General features: G+C 49.0%; 1 protein-coding gene, 1 long non-coding RNA gene and 1 other non-coding gene across 4 annotated transcripts; 1 reads left to right on the top strand and 2 right to left on the bottom strand.

The window, feature by feature from the left end:
* Positions 1 to 1,917: 1,917 nt before the first annotated feature.
* Positions 1,918 to 22,830, top strand: NFE2L3 (NFE2 like bZIP transcription factor 3). Of its 2 annotated transcripts, XM_059712594.1 has the most exons (4): positions 1,922 to 2,718; positions 14,400 to 14,567; positions 20,039 to 20,122; positions 21,096 to 22,830. In XM_059712594.1, exons 1-4 carry the CDS (start codon positions 2,152 to 2,154, stop codon positions 22,347 to 22,349), a joined length of 2,073 nt encoding a protein of 690 aa, XP_059568577.1. In that variant the 5' UTR covers positions 1,922 to 2,151; the 3' UTR covers positions 22,350 to 22,830. The 2 variants fall into 2 exon arrangements, with proteins under 2 accessions (XP_059568578.1, XP_059568577.1); XM_059712595.1 differs by lacking the exon at positions 20,039 to 20,122 and having other exon boundaries at positions 1,918 to 2,718.
* On the bottom strand, positions 8,182 to 12,897 carry LOC132243051 (uncharacterized). Its single transcript, XR_009454774.1, has 2 exons — positions 10,256 to 12,897; positions 8,182 to 10,084 (listed from the first exon to the last, which is right to left on the bottom strand). It is a non-coding gene; the product is annotated as an uncharacterized LOC132243051 (long non-coding RNA).
* LOC132211623 (small Cajal body-specific RNA 11) lies at positions 8,227 to 8,316 on the bottom strand. Its single transcript, XR_009447523.1, has one exon. It is a non-coding gene; the product is annotated as a small Cajal body-specific RNA 11 (non-coding RNA).
* Positions 22,831 to 23,333: the final 503 nt, after the last annotated feature.

The following is a 23,333-nucleotide window of genomic DNA, read 5'->3' on the forward strand; positions in this document are numbered from 1 at the left end:
TGTGTGCCTCCTTTTCCTTTTCGCCGTCTGGAAGCTAGAATGAAGCCACACTTAACTGAGCGGTCCGACGGATACTGTGATCACCAATTCACATTTTACAAGTCGGCCCCCTCACCAACTAACGTCAGAGATGAAGTTTGAATGCCCTTCCCAGTCTGTTCCGATCCCTCCAAACACCTCAGGCCGTGCTCTCGCTCGCGGGAGCGTGCCACATCTTTCCCTACCCTCCAGGTTTGTTTCTAGGTGTTTCAAACATCTCATCTTAATGAAACCATTAACTCACCGAGCAAAGGTACTCATTTCATACCCTCCCCAGCCTCCAGCACAGCCTCAGGCAGTTTAGCGGAGCCTCAGTAGAAAATGAATTCAGCTGGCATTTACCAGGCCCAGAACCAGAAACCCCTGTCCAGGGAACAAAGGGGTGTGAGCAGGGCTCCTGTCCCAAATCCCCCACATCTGGCCAGCATCTCTCTTCCTCTCTCTTCCAGCCTCTTCACCACCCCCATCTCATCCACCAACACTTAAAGCAGAAGCGGACTCTGCTCCCTGGCTCTTCCCGGGCAAACGTCAATCTCCTGTGCAGTTACCACACTCTCCCCCAGAGAGAAGAGAACGCCAGGTGGAGGGAGGGGCCTTTAAAAACCAGTGGTGCTCAACTCCCTACACAGCTGCCAGCGCTCAGTTGGGCATCCCTTCCCTCCTCCCCAAGGAAGGGAATGAGGTGAATAGCACCTGCATTTGAAAGCCCAGTGCAGGCAACTCTGCAGGCACAAAGGTGGGCCAAACGGGTTTTTTGCCCTCGAGAATTTCCAAAAGCTGAAGCACACCAATCCGCAACTAGAATACAAAGTGGAAGGTGACTAGTGTTGCAACGTTGGCCTATGGAGAAAGCACCGTGGGAGAGCAGATGGGGAACGTGATTAATTTCAAATGGTGCAAACTCAGAGGATATATCTTTGGGTTAAGCCTTGGAGAATGGATAACACCAATAATGGGTGACACTCGGAGAGAACTTCCTACCTACCAAGTGCTGTGGTTGGTGGTTGGCGTGCATCTCATTGGGGCTCACAAAAGGCCTGTTGGGAAGGTGCTATTATTAGTCCCATTTTACAGTGAATAAACTGAGGCACACAAAGAGTGAGCAGTTTGTTCAAGGTACAGGCTAGTAAGTGGTGAAGAGGGTATGTGAGCTCATACAGGGTAACTTTAGAGCTGGTGCTCTGAACCCTCACTTAAGGAGCAAAGGAGACCACGAGGGAAGGCCTAGCATTGAGAGGAGTCTGTGAGGCTGAAGCAGGCGGGGAAGGGAGGTGCTCTTTAAGCGCAATGGCAGCTGTGGAATCTATATGTCAAACTCTGGACTTTATATATAATATTTCCTCTGACCTCACAACCTCTCTCTTTGACAGGTACCATTCTCCCCATTTTACAGATAAGAAAACTGAGGCACAGGGAACTTAAGTAACTTACTCAAAGCCACACGCCTGGCAAGCATCCGAATCCAGGGATCAGCCTCCTGCACCCACTGGGGGAGCCCAGTGTTCTCGGGTGGGTGGAAGCCCTCTGCATGCTGCCTGTGCCTCGACTTGTCCCCCAGTCTACACATCCTGCCCCTTCCCACCGGACTTCTCCCTGACTCCTGACCCCTCACTCCCACCCGGGCATTCAGCCTCGACCGCCCAGCCTACCCGCACAAGGTTGGGAGCCACTGAGCGCCCACAACCCCTGCTCCCAGAAAGCTTTGCGCTCCCCGGGAATAAAGAGCCTTTGAGCTGGGGAGCCCCGCCCCGCCCTCCGCAGGCCCCTCCCACAGGCCCGGGCCCCCGGCGGCAGCGGGCGTGTCCCCGGCGGCTGCGCCCGCGGCCGGAGGCGGGGCCTGGCCGAGGTGCGGAGCTGCGGGGCCGGCGGGGCCGGCGCGCAGGTGGCTCCTCCTCCATCTCGCCTGAGCTCGGCCCGGTGCGGACCGGCGAGGGATCGCCTTTGTGCGGGCTCCGGGGATCCGCGACGGCCGCTCGCGTCCGGCTCCATTGTTTCGCTTCTGTGCCTCTTCCGGGCAAGCGTTGGCTGTGCGCGGGGCCCGCACGTGTCACACGGCGGCTGGAGCCGGGGACCCGCGGGCGCCGGCTGGGGCGTCCCGGGCTGCGCCGGGAGATGAAGTACCTGAAGCCGTGGTGGTCGGACGGCGGCGGCCTCCTGCACCTCACCGTCCTGTTGAGCTTGGCGGGGCTCCACCTGGACCTGGACCTGGATCTCTACCTGCTGCTCCCGCCGCTACGGGATGAGCTGCTGCTTTGGGGCGGCCAGACCAGCCCCGCCTACGCGCTCAGCCCCTTCCCGGCCTCAGGAGGGTGGGGACGCGCGGACCCCCTGCACCCCAAAGGACGGGGGCCGGACCCCGCGGCCGAGCCCGAGGGCCAGCTGCTCCGGGAGGTGCGCACGCTGGGGGTCCCTTTCATCCCCCGCACCCACGTGGATGCGTGGCTGGTGCACAGCGTGGTGGCCGGGGACACCGACGGGGCGCACGGGCTGCTCGGCGCCGCCGCAGCCTCGTCGGCCGGAGGAGTCGGCGCCAGCGCGGACGGCGGCGGCCAGGCTGCGCTGGGGGGCGGCGGGGACCCCCGAGCGGCTCCGAGTAGCCCCCTGGCCGCTGGGGAGGAGGAGAAGGCACCCGCGGAACCCACGGCTCAGGTGCCGGACGCCAGCGGACGCGCGAGCCAGGTAACCGGAGAGCGAGGACGCGGGCGCGGCGCGGGGTGCGCTGGCCGGGAGCCCGCGAGGGTGTGAGGGACCTGGGGAGGGGACACACCGCTGGCCTTCCCCCCTCCGCCCCTGGGTGGTTGCAGGGTCGCGGACGACTCGGCACCTCTCCTTTTCGTGGCTCTGAATGAGGCTATTCGTGCCGTCGCCGTGGCTTTCGGGCTTTTGAGAAAGAAGTGGGTGAAGTCACCCGTTTCCGCTGTAGGGGACACCTTGATAGCTCTCTCGGGGGGCTGGGGCCGGGCGAGATGCTGGTAGAATGCTTGCCTTCTGTCTTCCCTGAGTACCTGTGTACCCCGGGTTGTCTTTTGTCCTGGAACCCGTGCGGGACTCAGAGGAGCGGAAGCAGGACTTGGCCCCCGGGAGGACGCAGGTTTCTCTTTAGGAACCACGCTCCCGGCCTAACGCGATGGCCCCCGCCCGGGTCTTTAACCCCGTTGAGTGCATTGTTGCTGCTTCCCTGGCTGAAGGAGCGGTGGACAGGGTCCAGGCGGAGGCCGGCCGGCCCGCAGACCGCCGCACGTGACCCCGCTCCGCCCGCGCGAACGGTGCGCCTCCCTCTTAGAACGCGCGTACTCGCCGATTAGCATAAACAGGAACCCGACCCTCACCTAGTGACTAACGCGTTCCCTTTGGTATGTATATAGGGTCAAGCGCTTTGGCTTAACTTTCTTTTGAAACAGAGATCTGTTCATGGAAGTATCTGTGTGGCCCCCCACTCACTGCCCCTTCCAGCCCCGGGACAACTTGGTACGGGTTTCCACAAAGCGCCTCATCCACAGTGCCTTCAGAGGGACCTCCTCGTTCTTCGTGGCCCAAACCTTGGTGTTCACAATTGGTATCGATCAACAAGTGCTCCTTGGACGATGTTTTTGTGGAGTGCAATCTTATGCAAAATGGGGGCCGGGGCCGGACTGGTTTGTTTGCTGCTCTTGGAACTGCCTGGTGTGTAGGCAGTTGTCAGACGAGCTTCTCCACCTCCTGGAGGGGTCACTGTGCCGGGTGCTGGGTGACTCACTGTTCCCCAGGTCTGAGTCCTTCCTCTTCCCGGGGCTGGAGCGGGTGGGAGTTCGTGGGAGTCTCGGTGGGCTGCTGTCTGTTCCCAACAGTGGAAGGTTCTTCCCACCCACACTCATCCAATCTGGACCCTACTCTACCCTCCACCTCCTAACCTGAGGTGCGTGACGTAACAGCCCACAGGGTGAAACCCAGTGCTGGATGCGGTACCAGGTGGCACCCTGCCCCCTCACGGCTGAGTGCCAACTGGCTGGCAGAGTACACAGGGACCTGGAGGGAGGCAGACAGTTCTCTCTGCAGGACTCCCTCCCCTTCCTTCCCAGCATCACCTGGTTGATGCCTGTTTGGACAGGCCAGCCTGGGGAAGTGGGGGGGGGGGGAGTTCCAGGGGCCTGGGCCCAGCCCGACCTTGGAGTCCTTGAGCCCGGCGTTCCAAGGGAAGAGGGTGAAGTTCACAGGAAGCCATTCTGGTGGGGCCTCCCCGTGGCAGGTGTGGACCTGCTGCACCTGGCAGGTGTGAGGATGACCTGGTTATATTGTTTCAGCGATGGTCAGCTGTGGAGCATCAGTGTTCACAGGCAGCTCACCTTTATCGGCCATGCCTTCTCCACCTCAACCTTGTGAGGTACACGGGCCAGGCAGCATTGAGAGTCCCCAGTGCCAGGCTTTCAGGTTAGCATTATAATTAGTCAAGCACTATTTGTCCTCGGCAGACCGAGGGTTGTATTCAGTTTGTACTTGATGAAAATGGAGGCCCAGTGAGATTAGGGGACTTGGTTAAAGCCACACAGTTTTAGTACAAGAAGTGGGACTAGAACCTGAGCTTCCTGACCCTGCACTCAGGTTCTCTGGACGATTGTGCAGCTGCGTGGGTGCTGCCCCTCACGCCTGTCCCCAGGCCCACTGCTCTTCAATGCAGATTGACTTTTTTTTTCAAATATTTTTATTGATTTTTTTTACACAGAGGAAGGGAGAGGGATAGACAGAGAAACATCCATCAGAGAGAAACATCCATCAGCTGCCTCCTGCACACCCCCTACTGGGGATGTGCCGGCAACCAGGGTACATGCCCTTCACTTGAATTGAACCGGGACCCTTCAGTCCGCAGACCAACGCTCTATCCACTCAATCAACCGGTCAGGGCTCAATGCTGATTGACTTTAAAGAGCAGGTTACACCATCCATAATGCCCAGGCTATCATTTGGAGCCATGACTCTGGGAGAAATTGGGCTGGGAAAATGACAACGGTTTTGCACTACGCAAACCTGGGTCTAGGGCAGTGGTCGGCAAACCTCGGCTCGCGAGCCACATGTGGCTCTTTGACCCCTTGAGTGTGGCTCTTCCACAAAATACCATGTGCGGGCGCGCACTTACAGTGCAATTGAAACTTCGTGGCCCATGCGCAGAAGTCGGTTTTCGGAAAGGAGATAGAAACAAGTATACAAGACGAGTGTGGATGGGAGAGTTGGAAGCGGTCGACCTCAGCGAACCTACCTCAATCAGAATGAGGACGTTTTTAGCAAAGGCCAGCTTAGGAGTACCCTAATTAAGTTAATAACAATGTACCTACCTATATAGTTTAAGTTTAAAAAATGTGGCTCTCAAAAGAAATTTCAATCGTTGTACTGTTGATATTTGGCTCTGCTGACTAATGAGTTCGCCGACCGCTGGTCTAGGGGCATCATTTACTAAGGTGCCCTCATACAGGTCACTCCAAGCCTCAGTGTCCCATCAGTGGAAGCGTAATGCTTACCTCGGGGGTGTTGTGCCAATTAAATGGGAAAAGCATGTGTGACATGCCAGCCCAGCGCCTGGAATGGAATTGGTGTTCTCTTATTCCGCCTCCATCCTCAACCCACCCTCCTTAACCTGTCCCCGCTCACTTTATTCCCTTTTATTTGTCTGTCTGTCTGGCTTGGTTGTTTTGTTTGTCAAGGGGGTGGGGTGTGTTGGAACCAGACTGCCTGGCTTTGAAACCCAGCTCTCCCACGATAGCTCTGTGACGGTGGGCCAGTTTCTCACCCTCTCTGTGCTGCATTCTCCTCACCTGCACAGTGGGAGTGGTAAGGGTGCTTACACAGAGGGCTGTTCTGAGAATCAGTTCATTCCACACAACTGGCTTAGAACCGTGCCTGTCACATCTTAAGGGCTTAATGACTGTTAGTGACTGTGAACTTCAAAGAGGGCGAGTGCTTTGCCCCATAGACCATCATCGGTTTGTTATGTTTTTAAATAGATCGTTCTGGTGGCTTACATTTGCGTTGTAGGAAACTCTGGTTTTATAGTACAGTTTTTCATAATTTCTGTACATGTGCAAAAAGATTCTGAAGTCGGGGATTTTCCAAGTATCAAGAGAAGCACGGCTTTGGTTTCACTTCTGAGTGGGGCTCCGCACTGTCTGAAAGCACTGCCCGGAATTCCCCAGGGCAGACATGCTTCCCTCCGTGACCACAGCCATTCACTCACAACCAGGAAGCGCATGTTCTTCGGAGAAACGCATGGGCGAAGCAGAGACACGGACAGTGCCTGCATGAGTGAGTGTGAGCTTCCCTGAGGACGGGTGACTGCTCGCAGCCGGCTCCCGTGTTCCGGGAGCTGGTGCCACTTGGAGACCGAGAGGGCCTGGGGTCCTCTTGATGTGGTTTCCTGCCCTGGAATGGGCGCCCCCTGCCAGGTGAGGGGGCCCCGCAGGACCTCTTGGTTCACTTCGTGCAGTGGACTGTGTGTTTTCGGGGCACGGGAAGAATCCGATACGATCAATACTTGCCTCTAAGAAGAAGGGGAAGAGGAGGGTCCTTGATGGGTAAAGGAAATAATTGTTTTTCCTTTCAAAAGCAGAGAGAGTCCCCGGTGCCTAGGCAGTGGCAGGTAGATGGGATTTCAAACCCTTGCCAGTTTTTAATGCACAACTAGGATTCGGAAATTGCTCGGTGAGTACATACTTCGCAGTGCTACCAAGCCGCACAGCAGGCTCCTCTCTTTGAAGCACCTCTGGCCTGGTATAGGAAAGGGTGGCATAGATCACAGCATGAGTGTCCTCGTGCCGCCACCTGGGTGGCTTAAGGAGTAGGAACGTACCGTCTCCAGTTCTGGAGATGAAGGTGTTGGCAGGGTTGGTTCCTTCCGAGGGCCATGAGGGAGAGGCGGTTCCAGGCCCTGGCCTCTGGCACTTGGCTGGCAATCTCTGGCAACCCTCGCCCCAATCTCTGCCTTCATCTTCCGATGGCGTTCTCCTTGTGCGTGTCAGTATCCCAGTTTCCTTTCCGTAAGGTCACCAGTGTCGTGTCGGATTAGGGTCCCGCCCTGTTCGTCTTTACTAATGACATCCACAAGGCTTCAGATTCCAAATACGGTCACACTGATAACTTCCACGTGTGGTCTCGAGGGTTCCAGTCCGTTTTGTTACACAGTCACCGGCTCCCTTTTCCTGCCAACAATGGGGTGCTCAGCTTGCTTAGCAAGAGGCTCTACCTGTTGAAAACTAAGCTGTTTCTGGAAGCAGGGTCATTGGCAGCAGGATGTGGTATATGTTCATAAGCACCTCTGGGGGTGGGGGGTAGGATTACTACCTTCATGTGAAGCAACCCTGAGGAACCGTGTTTCCAACTTTCTCCAGTCAGTCCTTCACCTCGTGGTTAGGTTACAGGCAGACCATCTCTGCAGTGTCCCCCGTATCATTCTTCTCTCCATTCCCCCCATTTCTCAGCTCATCTGAGATCATCAGAGTGCAGGGCCCAGGCCCTGACTCAGAGGCAGGCTGGCCTAGTGGTCGAGTGCTCCAGACTGGAGTCAGACCAGCTGCGGGCCGTCGATCTCGGCCCCACCCTGACCTGCGGTAAGAGCGGAGCACACTTCTTAACCTCTCTGCACCTCGGTTCCCTGTCTGTACAATGGATGGGAAGAGGGCCTTGGGGAGCTGTGAGGATGAAAGGAGATCATGCAAGTTCAGCGGGTTGGTACGTGGTAAGCCTCCCATGACGTTAGCGCCTGCTATTGGTTCGGCTCCCGGGGCTCTGTGATGCCCCTTCCCCCGTTTATTTCAGTCCGGTCTGATGCCAGGTGCAGGTTTCTAAAACATGCCTTGGTTCTCTCCACCTTCATTTGGAGAGCCTCCCCCAGTCCCTCATTACCTACCAATCTGATATTTTGTCATCAAGGCTCTTCATGTGGCCAGTGTGACCCAGCTCCGTAGCTGACCTAGCTGAGCTCATCCCCCGTGATCCTCTGCCTGTAGCCTTCTTTCCAGCTGAAACTTTCTCCCTTTCTTTTCCCAGACAGCCTCCTGCTTTCCTGCCTCTTAATCTGTTACCTTTGTTTGCCCAGACTCATGTCAACAATCACCTCATCTACAAGCATTTCCTATTCTGTCCTTCGAGCCCTATGACACTCTGTAATATTTCTTTTATGGGACTTGGCATTCTCTACTTTTTTTTCTTTTTCTTTCATTTTAAATTGTCCTTTTGTGCCTTTAAGAGCCAGCCCTATACTCAGGACGGCCCTCCTACACCATGAGGGAGATTGGAACAGAGCACAGGGGCGCAGAGAGCATACAGGCCAGGACAAGTGGCACTCTCTGTTGCATGGCAGTGTCTGGAGTGTGGAAACTGGGTCTTCACTTTAACCCCCAGGTGGCACCCAGGACGGGGTGAGGAACGCAGGCGGGTTCAGCCAGCGTCTGCTGAGCAATTCTCATCCATCCCTCCATGTTGGCTTGATACCATGAACTTGAATATGTCGTGGGTCCCTTCATGGATGGAGTCCAACTAGAAAGTAGGTCAGATCCAAATCCTGATGGGCCATCTGACCACTTAATGCCAATTTGAGTGGATGGGGGCAGCAGGCTTTCAGGTTGGCATTATAATGAATCAAGTGGTGAAACAGGATTGCCCAAAGTTACACAGCAAGTTAGCGCCCTTGCCCAGAATAGAACAGGTTACTGTTCTTAAGCACTGAGTTAACCCTACTTCCCACCCACTACAGAATGACGCGCTATAAAAACAAACTTCTCCCATACATTTGTGCCTTTCTATCTGAATAGTTTATTCTCAAAATCTAGCTAAGGATCCATGTTACTGTTCAAATACACTGGTGGGCAGCTGACACTGGGGAGACTCAGGTACACACCAGGGTTGTTTGGGTTCAGTTGCAGGTGGTGGAGGGCACAGTATAAGTAGTGGCATAGAGGCTTGACCTATGGTCACAGGGGTGTGACCTTTTGAGATTGGGTATGACTCTATCAATAAGGGCTCTCCAAGGAACAGAAGCAGTAAAATACGAATAATATATATTATACCAATATAACTTGAAGCTATGATACACACACACACACACACACACACACACACACACATACATACGATTGATTTCAAGGCAGTGGCTGCCGCGGTTGTAGAGGCTGGCAAGTCCGAACTCTAGGGTAGTTGGAATTCAGCAGGCTTGAGGCAGGATTTCCTCTTCCTCAGGGAAACCTCCCTCAGTTTTGCTCCGAAGGCCTGTCAACTGCTTGGGTGAGGCTCACTCAGATTATCGAAGATGATCTCTTTAAAGCAGTGGTTCTCAACCTTCCTAATGCCGCGACCCTTTAATACAGTTCCTCATGTTGTGGTGACCCCCAATTTCATTGTTACAAACTGAACATAATTAAAGCATAGTGATTAATCGCAAAAACAATATGTAATTATATATGTGTTTTCCAATGGTCTTAGGCGACCCCTGTGAAAGGGCCGTTCGACCCCCAAAGGGGTCGCGACCCACAGGTTGAGAACCGCTGCTTCAAAGTCACCTGATTGGTTGTAGCTATCAGCCACATCTACCAAATACCTTCAACACCTCGGTTGGTGTTTGATTAAGCAGCTGTGTACTACAATTCAGCCTAGCCAGCCACATGCCACGTTAACACGCACAGCTGATGGTCACACCCTCCCCGCTCCATTCTACCCGGGCAGCCTTTCTGGAAGAGCTCTGGTGGGAATTAAATAGCACGGTGCATTCGTATAGTTCGTGGCACGTTATAGTTCAACAGACGCTTTGCTCTTATTGCCCCAAAGCTGGGGGTTGAATCTCCAGGAAACTCCTGTCCTTCTGGGTCATTCTGGAACTTGCTTTGGTTCCAGACAGGAACCCTTCTGCCCCCAGGGTGGGAAATCATTCGGGAAACGATTGACCAGAATGGGGATGTTCCAAGTGGAGATGGTCAGACTGAAGAGGGAACAAGATCGCCAGCTCAAATATTTGAAGAGCTGTGATGGGAAGGAGGCCCCAGGCTCTGGAGGAGGCAGAGCCCTTCTATAAATATTTCTGTATACGTACCTGAAATATAAGGACTCTCGTAAGTATAACCACAATGCCATTAGTACACCTAAGGAAAATCAATCATTCTTGGTATCATTAAATATGCAATTCGTATTGATTCCCCAGTTATGTCATGGGCAGTTTTCCACAGGTGGTTTGTTGGACTCACGATCCAAACGGGATTCATACCTTGTGTTGTGGCCAGCTGTCCTGCATGATAACGTGATCAGACAGCAGCTTCATTTATTCGCGTGGAGCCAGCTCTTCCCACCACTGCCGGTCTCCTGTGTGTGACACGGTGTGAAGCAGGTGGGAGCCGTGTGAGTAGTGGTGGTGCCGGCGGGAAGCAGCATTCGCCCTAGATGGCTCCCTGAAGGGACTTCATGAATGACTTCTTGCAGGAGCAGGCAGGGGTGGGGGTACCCAGAGACTACCAGCAGGCAGGGGTGGAAAGAGAGTTAGGGGAGCTCAGTGAGGTGAGGAGGAGATTGGAAAAGAAATGCCTTGGCCTCCCCTTTGCTTGCCCTCCAGTCTCCTGCTCCCTCTCCCACTGGTGAACCCTGCCCGAAGCCAGCCAGCACAGGAGCCCCCAGTTTTCAGGGGACAGCTTCTGGGAGACACCCATGGTTCTAGAGACGCAAGCAAATAGCAAGATAGCGCCTGAGAAATGGCTCTGAAGCAGAAATGCCTGCAACCAAATCCTGATTCTGTTGCGTGCCAGCTGTGTGACTTCAAGGCAAGTTGCTGGAGCTCTCTGTGCCTCAGTTTCCTCCTGTAAGAATGCTGAGCAACTTAATTGAGATCATGTATGTGGTGCCTGGCCCTGAGTGAGCGCTCCGTAAATCTGAGCTATAATTATTATAAACTGCCATTAAAAACCACCCAGGCCAAACAGGACACCTCTCTCTTTCTCTGGCTCCTCGAGTCTCTGAGACCCGATGACTCCAGCTTGCCTCCAGCCTAGAGACCAGTCTCAGAATTCTCTGGCCTTCACCCCTGTCCCTCGGATGTCATCTTTCTCATAGGCACCACACCGCTCTTGGTCGTTGAAGGTTCCTCCGACCTAAATGCCAAAGCAGGTCTCAGTCCTCCCTCCCCCAGATGAGGAAATGAAAGGGCCAGCGAAGCCAGCGGGGACTGTGCACAAAGAGTGTTTTCAGTGTCAGCCTCGCCATCACAGTGTTCAGGGCCCAGTACAGACTTAGAAATCAGGTTGCCGGTTAGCAGAGCTTCGGAGAGGTAGCAGGAAGAGAAAAGCCTGGCTCCTTTCTTCCCCTCCCCACTGCCTTCATCAACTCGGCAAGCCTTCCCATGGGCTTACATCAGTGGCAACGGGGATCTAACAGCTGGGGGACACGCATCATACCTTCACAGCCCAGTAGGAAAGAAACGATCCAGATAGTTGTAGTTTTAGATAGAATAGGATAAGTGCCATGAGAGGAAACGCGGGGCCGTGGGATTTTAGACACAGGAGAACCCGGTTCTAGCTGAGGTGCCCACGCTGAGGCTGTGGATCCGTGTGGAGGGTGAGATGGGGGTCTTCCCGGCAGAGCGCCGTGGGGGGCGGCCTTTCCAGCAGGGGCCAGTTCAGAACAAGTCACTGAATTTCTCGTTGTGATTCGACCCCCAGCTCAGGTTTACGATGGCTTCCTATGGCAAGCGTGGAAACTTTCTTTTTTCTTTTTATTTTTATTGAGTCCCAGCCTCACAAGAGTAAGTATCACCTACGTACAAATAAAAAGTAGGTTAATGATGGGTTTCATGTACCCAGTCTTTAAATTAAGAGCATGGACCATAACTCTGCAGTGTACTCGTAAAACACATACGCTCTATCTCAGCCTCATGTCACTGAGTTGAGAAAAACAGGAAAAGAGAACAGTAATTACTGGCCACCAGTGGCTGGCATCGCTTTCTCTTGACATTCTGATTGAGTTGCCAGCAGTTAGGCATTAATGGCAACTCTTCAGAATCAAAAAGCAGTTGAAAGGAGCAGTAATGTCTGTACAGCATCTTAAAATGTAAAACGTGCTTTTTCTCAACTAATTTCTTAAAATGTGAAAATGTCTTTTCACAGACAAGGAAACTGAGGGTCAAAGTGGCCCGCAGTCACACAGCTGGTAAGAGTAGGATGAGCCTTTTTAACAGCAGTTTTGGGGCCTTTGCCCTCCTAGCCACAAGGCTTTGGTGGGGTTTGCAGACTCTGCCAATTATGTTACAAGCATGATAGTCCTTTTTCACTTTCTAAATGGATATAATGTGGATCCCCACCCCTCCTGCCTTCAGGTCCTGGCCTCTCCCCTCTCCCTGCTGTTGTAAATTGGAAAGGGGATGCTGAGGCTGAGTTGAGGGGCAGAATGTTCATAAGGAAGTACCTAGGCAGCTACCGCTGTGGAGGGGAGGAACGAAAGCAGGATTGACCCGAAGCAGAAGCCAAGCTGTGATGCAGGTACTGAAACCAGGAGCTTGAGGGCTAAAGCGGCCCACATCACGATTGTCCCACACTGAGCCAGGTGGCCAGGCCTCTGTACCCTCCCTGTCCAGTTGAGGGAGGGATCCGAGTGCCCGGGAAGGGTGTGACCTTAGGTGAAGTCGCCCTCAGCAGTTGAGGCCTCTGTGAAGGCACAGCTGGAAGTGGTCCCCCCACAGGTCCCCAGCAGCTGCCCCTGCCCCTCCTTGTGCGTCACACTCACCTGGGGGAAGTCCTCCCCTTGCTCACTGCTTGTAGCACGTTTCTCCTAGCTTTGTGGTGGGCTTGCGGTAACTGATAGTTGAGTGACGAAGTGAAGGACTGGCCAACAAGGTATTTATTGACTACGTAACCCTGTGCAAGTGAACGTCTGCCATCGCGGTTCTTGGTTGATATGCAGCCTCCGCTTTCCCCTGTGGCCTCAGAGACAGAGGGACCATTTGGGACAGTCTTGGCGTATGCCTGTTGTCCAGCTTAATTGTTTCTAGCACCTTCTTACCCTCAGAAGTGGATGGGTTTGGGCGATCAGTGATGTAGCTATTTATTTGTACCACTGGAGCCTGGGAACTGGAATGGACCCTCTCAGAACTTCAGCACTAGAGCAACCCGCCCCGCCCCAGGGCTCACCTTCTGTCTCTGCTGCTTCTCTCTAAGGGCCAAAGAGATCAAGGAAGTGGCAGGCAACAAAGCTCAAATTCCCGCTCTGGGACTTGGCTCCCGGGCTCCTGTAGCTCCACCTGCCTCCATCTTTAAGAGGACTCGGGCCTGGCTGGGTGGCTCAGGTGGTTGGAGCGTTGTCCCATACTCCAAAAGGCGGGCAGTTAGATTCCCAGTCAGGGCACATAAGCAGGTTGGGGGGTTCAACCTCTGTTGGGACGCCTGTGGGAGGCAGCCAATCGATGATTCTCTCTCACCATTGATGTTTCTCTCTCTTCTCTTCCTCTCCCTTCTTCTTTGAAATCAATAAAAATATATTTTAAAAAGGTCACTTCCACCTTATTCTGTTAGAAGCAATTCACTAAGTCTAGCCCCCACTCAGCGGGAGGGGGACTAAGCTTTAGCTCCTTGAGAAAAGAGTGTCAAATTATTTGTGGACGTATTGTAAAACCACCTTACTGGTCAACGTCCATTTCTGCTTTTTAAAAACACCATTCAGAAATAAGAATAGGTAGATCTTCTACCCAAATCCTCAAATATCTTGCATCCGCTTGAAATATCTTGAAATAAAGGCTCGATGTGTTTTTTCTTTCAAAGTCACTCCTGCCCCTGGTGCTTTGGAGTTCATCCTGTCTTCCGGTGGGCCTTGCTCTGCAGTTGCCCTTTCTCCGAAGTCATCCCCTTACGAACGTACTCTAGTGTCTCTCATCTTCAAAACAAAACTCTACTCTGACCCACTTCTCCACTTCATAGCCAAAATCCTTGAATCAACTGTACTGTTTCACTTGTCACCTCCCATTACTCCTCCACACAGTATCATTTGGCTTCCTCCCTACACTGATTTTTCAAAGGCCACCAACAGCCTTCCTATTGCCAAATCCAATGGATACTTTTGTCCGTCCTTGTGCAATCCCCAAGCAGCATTCGTTGCACTCAACCACTCCATTCTTTTGAAACACTTGGACCCATGGACATGGCTGTCCCCGGGCTCTCCCCCACCCCACCTCACTTCCTGTCACGTCTCCGAATGGAGGCAGCAGTACTATTCAGCCCTTGCTGCCTTGTGCTCTCCTGGAGTCCCATTGGTTCCTGTGTGCGTGGGTTGATGTATTCCCCATTTATACCTCCAGTTCAAACCTTTGCTATAAATTCAACTTACTTGATGGAATATGGATTTCTACTTAGAACATTTTTTGGGTATTTTTATAGGAGAATGAGGTATTAAGAGCTACGGGTCACAGTTCCCAGCAGGAGGACAATGAGCAAAGTGTGTCAGCCCAGAAGGACAAATCGCTACAGCAGCAGGGTGAAGATGAAACTAAAACAGCAGATACGCCCGAGTGGGAGGCAGAAAAGACCACTGACACTAGGAATGAGGTAAGCATGTCAGAATACCCCAGCCTGACCATTCTGGCCGAAAGGTAGATTTTCTAAGGCTTTGTCAGTATGTGTTGAGAATGAATTTTGTATATACGTATGACCTACTCTAAGCAAATCTGATATATGGAAAACACTCAGCTTTTGTTTTTTATTGTCGGAGTGGTGATTTGGTTTACAAAGGAATCAACCCATAGAATTAGTTAACTCTGTTTAAACTCAAGATAGTGTGTGCGTGCTCAGGTGTACCCCCAACCCCTCCAGGAACCTGCTAGCAGGTTTTATTAGTTGCATTTGCCATGGCAAGGGATAAAGAGATGGCTGATGTCCTGCATCCAGAAATCCTCACCCAGTGTCCTGCTGGGCCATGCCCCACGGGCATCCATCCGGGAGCCCATGTTGTACCGCTCCACCTAGAGTTACGGCCAGGCCCAGTGGGGACAGCCTCCTTCGCTCGTGTCTAACCACACTCTTGGCCGTGAGAAGAGGAATAGGAGGGTGAACACCAGGAGCCAGGCTGATGGAGTGGATTCTTCCTGCAACCTGTGCTGCCCCTTCTTCCACGTGGGCCATACTCTGGTTTCTTCTCAGCCCTGCTGGGGTCCTAGCCCACAAGCCTGGCAAACAAGTGCTCCAAAGACGGGCATGGAGGCTCCAGACTTTAAACCACTTGGCACTCACCTAAAAGGTGTCCCAATGGCTTCTCAGCTATGACTGCCCCAGGTGGAGTTTGGGGCTGTGCTTTGACCTGCCTTGGAGGATGGGAGGTACCAGGCCTTGGCCCTTTTCAGAGAGTCCATCACTATCTCCTTGACCATGTGACATTACATCAAACATTACATGATTGATGGAGTGAAATCAGAAAACAGCTTTGCTCTTTGCCCACCCACTATGCCCACCCCCAGCCTGTCCTATCCTATTCTAGGAGAGTGAATTCTTCCCTATACCTGGAGTGAAATTGGGGCAGTCCCCATGACTTACAGATAATAAAAATCTCTCTGATCATCCCACTGCAGCAATTTGGTCAATAATATAATCCAGTGTAATTCTAAAAACTCTGAACAGAAACTCGGCTTCTCCGCTCCTGACTCATCGGCTGCAGCCTGAGCCTGTCCGAGGAGGAAAGTGTGTGTGGGTGGGTGTGTACACCTGCGCGTGGCCTGTTTGTCCTTTCCCCAGTCCCTCCTCCCTTGCTCACTAAGCTGCCTTCTCTGGGGTGTGGTGGGATAATAAGGGCTCAGGAAAGGCACGATGTGATACTGGTTGCTCTTGACCATAGGGTATGTTTAAACTGATTTTGTTGGGTGGGCACTTTCATTCCATAGGCTCTTTGGAGACCCCCACAAATGGGAGTCCTTCTCTTGCCCATCTCTTGACAAGGACAAACGCATCTCCACCCCCAGGTGACCCCCTCCAGCAGCTGGTCTTGGAAACATGCCCCTCAGCCCCTTTGTCAGTCCAGTCCCTCCCCTAAGCTCAGCCCTTGCTCAGCCTCTTGCCTTTTGTTTCTCAGGCAAGCTCTGGACACTCATCTACTGTGTTTCCCAAACTGCAGGGAATACACTCGCCACATTTCTAAGTGGTCTTCTAGGGTCCCTTTTTGTCCCTCTTAAGGAGAGAGGGGTGAGGAGCTCACTCCAAGGAACCCTCCCAATTAAGTGAAGACCCCATTCAGGCTTGCATTTCACTTTGAAGTGCAGAGGTAGTTGCTCCTGCCTGTGCTTTCACCCACGTCTTCTCCCAGGCCTGTATTTCCTCATAATTTATGTACCCTTGGTGTGGCACTCCCCTACCCTACCACCCCACCCACCCACCCCCCGCACACACACAGCAGTATCGTCACATCAATGCCAATGAACTTTCATATTAACAAAATGCTGAAAGGCGTTTTTTCGAAAGGACACATTTCAGCCCACTTTCCACTTTACTCCTGAGCGTCCCAAAGTCTATTTTTTTGAGGGAGAAGATGTTTTTATCGCAGTCTTATCAGTTCATTGTTTTACAGATTTGTGCTGTTGCTTCATTTTTCTCCTGGGTGTGCCTTTGTCTTTGCTCCCTCACTGAGCTTCCCAGAAGAGCGAGAACTGTTTTTTACTTCTGTGAATTACCTGAAGTGACTCACTGCTAGATACAGAGTGGCATTCTTCACATGCTAATGAAGGGATCCAAGTAGGGAGCTTCCTTAGAGGATGCAATTTAAATTAGGGAAAATATCAATTCGGACAGAACTTTCCAGAAATACATTAATCACTCAAAGAAAGGCATTTGTGCCTCAGTCCTTACGTTCAGGTTTGGCTCCTCACTGCACCTCCATGTGCCTGGTGGGTATATCTTGTTTAGTTAGCATCAGTTTACAAAATTCTCTCACTGAGATGTTACTTAGTAGGTACTCTGACAGTTTGTTGAAATAGTATTTATTTCCCTTCAGGTGACAATCCTGGGTGATAACTAGGACAAATGACATGACTTGCTACTTAACCGGGACCTCCTTCTAGCCCCACTGTAGGCCGACTTAGACTGCTGGCTATTAATGAAGAATTAATACCATAAATGTAGGTTAACTGGTCTGAAGAGATTTTCTTACTAAAGACAATTTGAAGTTTACAGTAATGTTTCACCTTTAAAAGATATGTCATAAAGTTAAGTGTGTCCACCATATTCTTTAAATATCCTAGTGATCTCTGTTCAAAATGCAGTGTATTTTTTGACCCAAAACAGAAGTGTATGTTTGTATTTTATGCTAAGATTTCTAAGAGTCGGTCTTAAGAAAGAAGACTGACCACTCCCTGGCAATCTAAATCAAATTTAATGTAATATGTCTTTTGGATTAATTGTAAGAATAGCTGAGTGTCCATTTTTGTGCAAGATCTGTACTCACCTGAACAGAAAAAACTCAGCAATTAGATTTAGAAATGGATTAACCAAGTTCTATGAAAACAAATGTTTCTAACAGAATGATGTCCACAGCTGAGGCTCTCAGAAACAAGGCACATGCCCATGAGATTCTGAAGTGAATGAGGGGATTGTGTTTTTTTAAAAACAGGTGAGGGCAGGTTTAAGGGAAACACTGAGGTAATAGGGAGTCCCGCTCCCAGGGACTTGCAACGACATGAAGCCATAACTACCATTACTACCATCAGGACAAAAGGGGACCTGGGAGGCATAGAGCTCAGTGAGAGCTGGAATTGATCAGCAGAAGCTATTGTCTCTAAGGTACTCTGTTGCTCCTCCCATCTCTTGCCTCTGTCTCCTGTGGACCCAACCAGAGGGCTGGATCAGTAGGGGTTAACACGTTGGCCCACCGTGTCCAGGGGCATTGAAGAAGAGGGAACAGGAAAAATATTCAATGAAACACATTTTTGACTAGCCTGAAGGGGTCAGTCAGTCCATAATTTATTTTAAGCAGAATGATCCTCATACCCTTACTTCTATATTCTAAATATTAAGGCTTTCTTTACTGCAAATAATGTTACTTACCCACCACTAAGGATTGTTTTTGCAGGAATCCAGATGTATGCTGATGTTATCTATTCTCAGACACTTGTGACCATCAGCAAACTTTGGTAAACATTTGGCCAGGACTAAGCAAGTTTGGGGTCCTCAACAGAAGTAATAGAATACTTCTATAATTTCTCCAGAAATTAGGAATCATTTCAAATAACAATTCAATTGGTGAAGAAGTCCGCTACCCAATAAGAATGTATAATTGCCAGTTAAAGAAGAGCAAGAAATCTTACCCACCAATTTAGCTTAAACATTCCTACAGCAACCATAGAAAGCCTTGCATTTATTCCTTGTATTACAATGAAATAGCTTGAAAACATGGCTTCATAGAACCAAGATGTTTGGTAGGAAAGGAAACAAAGTATTTGTACACACATACACCGCAGACCAACTGGTGTGAATCTTCAAAACTGAAAACCCTAAAGTAAAAAGTTAGGGGTAGAAGTGATGCACAGCACAAGTCAGGAATGTGAACTTACTAACCTGTAATGATAATCGCCATGGCACACCAAAAGCAGTAATCCTGGATAAAATTTAACAGGCAACAGTTTCAGTGCACAGTGGAACTCAAAAGCAAGAAAGCAAAAGTCCACAGATACAAGAAACAAAGAAGGGACTCAAACCTACAATTTAAAATAATTGGGCACCAAACTGAGGAACCTCAAGGAGGAATTGGATCCAGATGTCATGAGAGTGGGGTTAAATGAATGGAAAATACCTCAAGCCTGTGCCTGGGTCACCTGGGTTCCCTGCTTATGAGCTCTTTGGTTCAGGAAATAGGGACTAGGCCAGTGGTCAGCAAACTGCGGCCCCTTGATTGTGGCTCTTCCACAAAATACCACGTGCGGGCGCGCACGTACAGTGCGATTGAAACTTCGTGGCCACACTCAAGGGGCCAAAGAACCGCATGTGGCTCACAAGCCGCAGTTTGCCGACCACTGGACTAGGAGACAGAGCAAGGAAACTGTCTACCCCTTAGAAAACAGAACCCCAAATGGGCTCCAAAGCCAGCTATAGAGTCTGATCCACACCATTACCATCAGGAACCCTGAGCAAAGCAAAGTGGAGAAAATGATGCAGACTGGTCTTTGCAGAGAAAAATAAAACTGCTTGATAAGTTGGTAGCCCTTGAAATGTGCGATTCCTACAGAAATAGCTCTCAACAAAGCTGAGCTCTCTGGTAGTCCCAGGAGAGATTAGAAAGCATGAAAGAGAAGCAGTTTTGAAGATTCCAGCAAAATATTTCCAAAATTAAAATGATCCTGACTCAGATTAATGGAATATAGTCCCAAGCCGACTAAATACAAAATTCCAAACATATCAAAGTGAAATGGTAGGACAAGAAAGAATTAAAAAAATCATTTAAGTTAGCTGAGGAAAAAAATTGGCTATAAAATGACAGACTGCAAGCAAATCAATAGTAATAAATGCCATGGGACGAAAGTACTGAGGGAAAACCTTAAACCTGATCATCTCACCAAATAGACTATTATTTAAAGATGAAACAAAATAACTCCACGTTATAAAAACTAGCACTTACTACTTGGGGCTCTAAAAAGCTATCAAAGGAGCTATTTCAGCAAAGAAGGAACTTTGAAGGCAGGAGATGACACAATGGTGAGTAAATGAGTTGGTTATTTTGGTACATCTAAATACATACTTGACTGTAAAGTCACAAAATTCTGTAGCAGATTTGGAGAGTCAGCTGTGGAAGGGCAAAGTTGGAACAATTCTAGCCAAAAGCTATATGAAGATGGTTAGGGCAGGAATAGGGGAGGAGTTGAAGGTTCTTATTTAAGGGTATGAGAATATTGATACCTAAAGGAGGGGTATAAAAACCTTATTTTTAGCAAGATCAGGCTAAAAATACAGAGATAAGATCTTGTTGTCCTTTCCAGATAAAACCTAGAGCCCCAGGCAACCACTTCAGCCTTTTAATGACTGATGCATCTTTTGTGTTTTTCTAGAGGTATCTAAATGAGACTGACACATCTCTCTCTCTGGAAGACTTACTTCAGTTGCTTTCATCACAGCCTGAAAATTCAATGGAGGTAACTGGAAGATTGGCTTGTATCCTTGCAGGAATATCTCTGCACTGACCTCTCAATTAATAGAACCTTTATACCTGGATGATATAGTTTAAACTAATTCATTATTACTATTTGAGCACACAGACTTAGGATTACCTTTTACTTTATATATATATATATTTTTTTTTTATTGATTTTTTACCGAGAGGGAGAGGGATAGAAAATTAGAAACGTCAATGAGAGAGAAGCATCGATCAGCTGCCTCCTGCACACTCCCTACTGGAGTGTGCCCCCAACCAAGGTACATGCCCTTGACCAGAATCGAACCTGGGACCCTTGAGTCCGCTGGCTGACGCTATCCACTGAGCCAAACTGGCCAGGGCAGGATTACTTTTTTTATAAACACTTTGGAGAATTAGCCAAATATGTAAATACTATTCCTCCAAGTAATCGCAAAGCTCTAATCAAATTAGCATAATTCATATTGAATCAAATTTATATAATTCACATAAAATCAAAATGGCAGTAAACATTTGACAAACTAAGCCATAGCTTTATTTTCCTGGTAGCATTTCTGTCATACTTTATTGGTCTGATCTTTTTTAAAAGACACACACACACACCCAACCAACACTACTTCACTATTGCTATTATCTATGATCCTCCAGTGTGGATTTAGATTGCCAACAGCTAGGACGAGAGTGGCATCTTATATAGTAGTAAAATATACAGTAAGAGTATAACATTAGAATGTTATAACCTAATTACAAATTGCCGTATTAGAACCAACCTTTCCCCAAATATGGCATATCTTGACTTGGGTTCACACAATGTATTGAGTTGCCCATATTATTTAACTGGGTGAAGTTGTTATAGCCAACAGCATATCCCACACAGAGGAGCAGACAAAACTGAGGAAAGAAAATGGTGTATTGGGTACTAGAACTATTGAAATTGAGCTATGTATATTAAAGTGCTCTTTTCCCTTTTTCAGGGCATCTCCCTGGGAGATATTCCTCTTCTCTCAGGAAGTATCAATGATGGCATGAATTCTTCAGCATACTACAATGTGAATTTTAGCCAGGCTGTAAGTCATGATGTCAATCTCCATGAGGCCATGTTGCTATGTCCAGACAATACATTTAGAAGAGACCCAGTAGGAAGGACTTCACAGCCACAGGAACCATTTCTGCAGTTAAATTCTCACACCACCAACCCTGCACAGACCCTTCCTGGAACTAATTTGACAGGATTTCTTCCACCTGTTGACCATCAGATAAGGAATCTAACAAGCCACGACCTTCTATATGACCTTGATATAAATATATTTGATGAGATAAATTCAATGTCTTTGGCGACAGGTTTTGATGCAATGGAGGTTTCTCACCTTTTTGGAGAACCCGATTCTGATTCTGGGCTTTCCTTAAATTCAAGCCATAATAGCACCTCTGTCACCAATCCTAATTCCTGTGTTTGTGACAGTGCTATAGGTTCTAGTAGTGACCTTGAATCTCTTTCCCACCATGCTTTAGAAGGGGCTGTAGGCGGCTACTACCCAGAGCCCAGTAAGATCCGTCACATTGATCTTAGTAGTGATTCTACTTTCCACGGGGACCTTGCATTTCAACACATATTCCATAACCACACTTACCACTTACAGTCAAGTGTACCAGAATCCGCTTCTGACTTTTTATGGCCTGGGAAGTCACAGAAAATAAAAAGCAGGTACCTGAATGACACAGACAGAAACTTAAGCCGTGATGAACGCCGTGCTAAAGCTCTGCACATCCCTTTTTCTGTAGATGAAATTGTCCACATGCCTGTTGATTCTTTCAATAGTATGCTAAGCAGGTACTACCTGACAGATTTACAAGTGTCACTCATCCGTGATATCAGACGAAGAGGGAAAAATAAAGTTGCCGCTCAGAACTGTCGAAAGCGCAAACTGGACATAATTTTGAATCTAGAAGATGATGTATGTAACTTGCAAGCGAAGAAGGAAACCCTCAAGAGCGAGCGAGCCCAGTGTAACAAAGCCATTAATATCATGAAACAGAAACTGCACGACCTTTATCATGATATTCTTAGCAGGTTAAGAGATGATGAAGGTCGGCCCGTCAATCCAAACCAATATGCTCTTCAATGCAGCCATGACGGAAGTATTTTGATTGTACCCAAGGAACTGATGACCTCAGGCTACACAAAGGAAACTCAAAAGGGAAAGAGAAAAAGTGAGAGAAGAAATTGAAAATAGACTGATTCCATTAATATGTATAAAGTAGTAATAATGCTATATAGATCACAAACCTTTGAAACTGCTTCAAGGTTTGCTCAAGCATCTTTTAAGCACTGTTACTTGAATCACTTAAGGCTACATTCTGAAGCTTATATGGACAAGTTTAGGACTTCAAGAGCAGACGTGGGAAATCTGGGAAAGCCTCTTCTCCCCGTCAAGTCCTCCTATGTTATGTGCACAATTCATAAATATGTACAGAGTAGGTGACAAAACCTTGCTAGGACTATCTACTCACTTTGGTAGCCATTTTCTAGTAATATGGTCACTTTAAACATTAACACTGGGTGTAATTATTTTAAAATGTATTTTAGTTTTTAACTTGAAGTGCAAAGTAGCCTTAACATTCTCATTTAGTTAGCACTGAAGTATAATGAACTTTTCAAAAGCTATTTTATTAATACTTAAATTGTAACTTTTTCTCTGTGGAAATGAATTTTATACTTGAATTTATTTAAAAAGTTAACTTTTCCCTTATATACAGAAATTCTAAGCAAATTTACCTTGGCTATTATTTCCCCAAAATACCCATTCAGAAATACAGGTAAATATCTAGCAAAATAGGGCAGCATATTAAGACTCAATCCAAGTTGAACTCAACATAGTCTGTTAAACTAGTAAGGGAAATCCCCACTTGGACTTAACAATACTATGTGAAATAAAGGCTATAAATGGCCAAATTATAAACCATGGTGTCAAAAAAAAAAAATGCATTAGGCCTTAATGGCTGAGAATAAAGACCTCTACAGTCACAGGTTTTAGAGATAGAGCAAGGCTACCAGTGTATAGCTCGTCACTGCCAGGCAAGTAAGGCAGCCTGTAGGCATGACCTCACATCCATAACAGATGTCTCACCACAAAACTCACATAGATTCATGTGAAAACAGAGGCCATACATGAACACACCAAACGGCAGGGCAAGAGTCGATAAGCATAGAC

Source organism: Myotis daubentonii, chromosome 10, assembly GCF_963259705.1.
Source record: "Myotis daubentonii chromosome 10, mMyoDau2.1, whole genome shotgun sequence".
Taxonomy (NCBI): Eukaryota; Metazoa; Chordata; class Mammalia; order Chiroptera; family Vespertilionidae; genus Myotis; species Myotis daubentonii.

Coding starts and splice junctions, on each gene's coding strand:
- NFE2L3 (XM_059712594.1), top strand. CDS start 2,152: ATGAAGTACCTGAAGCCGTGGTGGTCGGACGGCGGCGGCCTCCTGCAC. Junction 2,719..14,399: donor CCAGCGGACGCGCGAGCCAG/GTAACCGGAGAG, acceptor GTATTTTTATAG/GAGAATGAGGTATTAAGAGC. Junction 20,123..21,095: donor AGCCTGAAAATTCAATGGAG/GTAACTGGAAGA, acceptor TCCCTTTTTCAG/GGCATCTCCCTGGGAGATAT.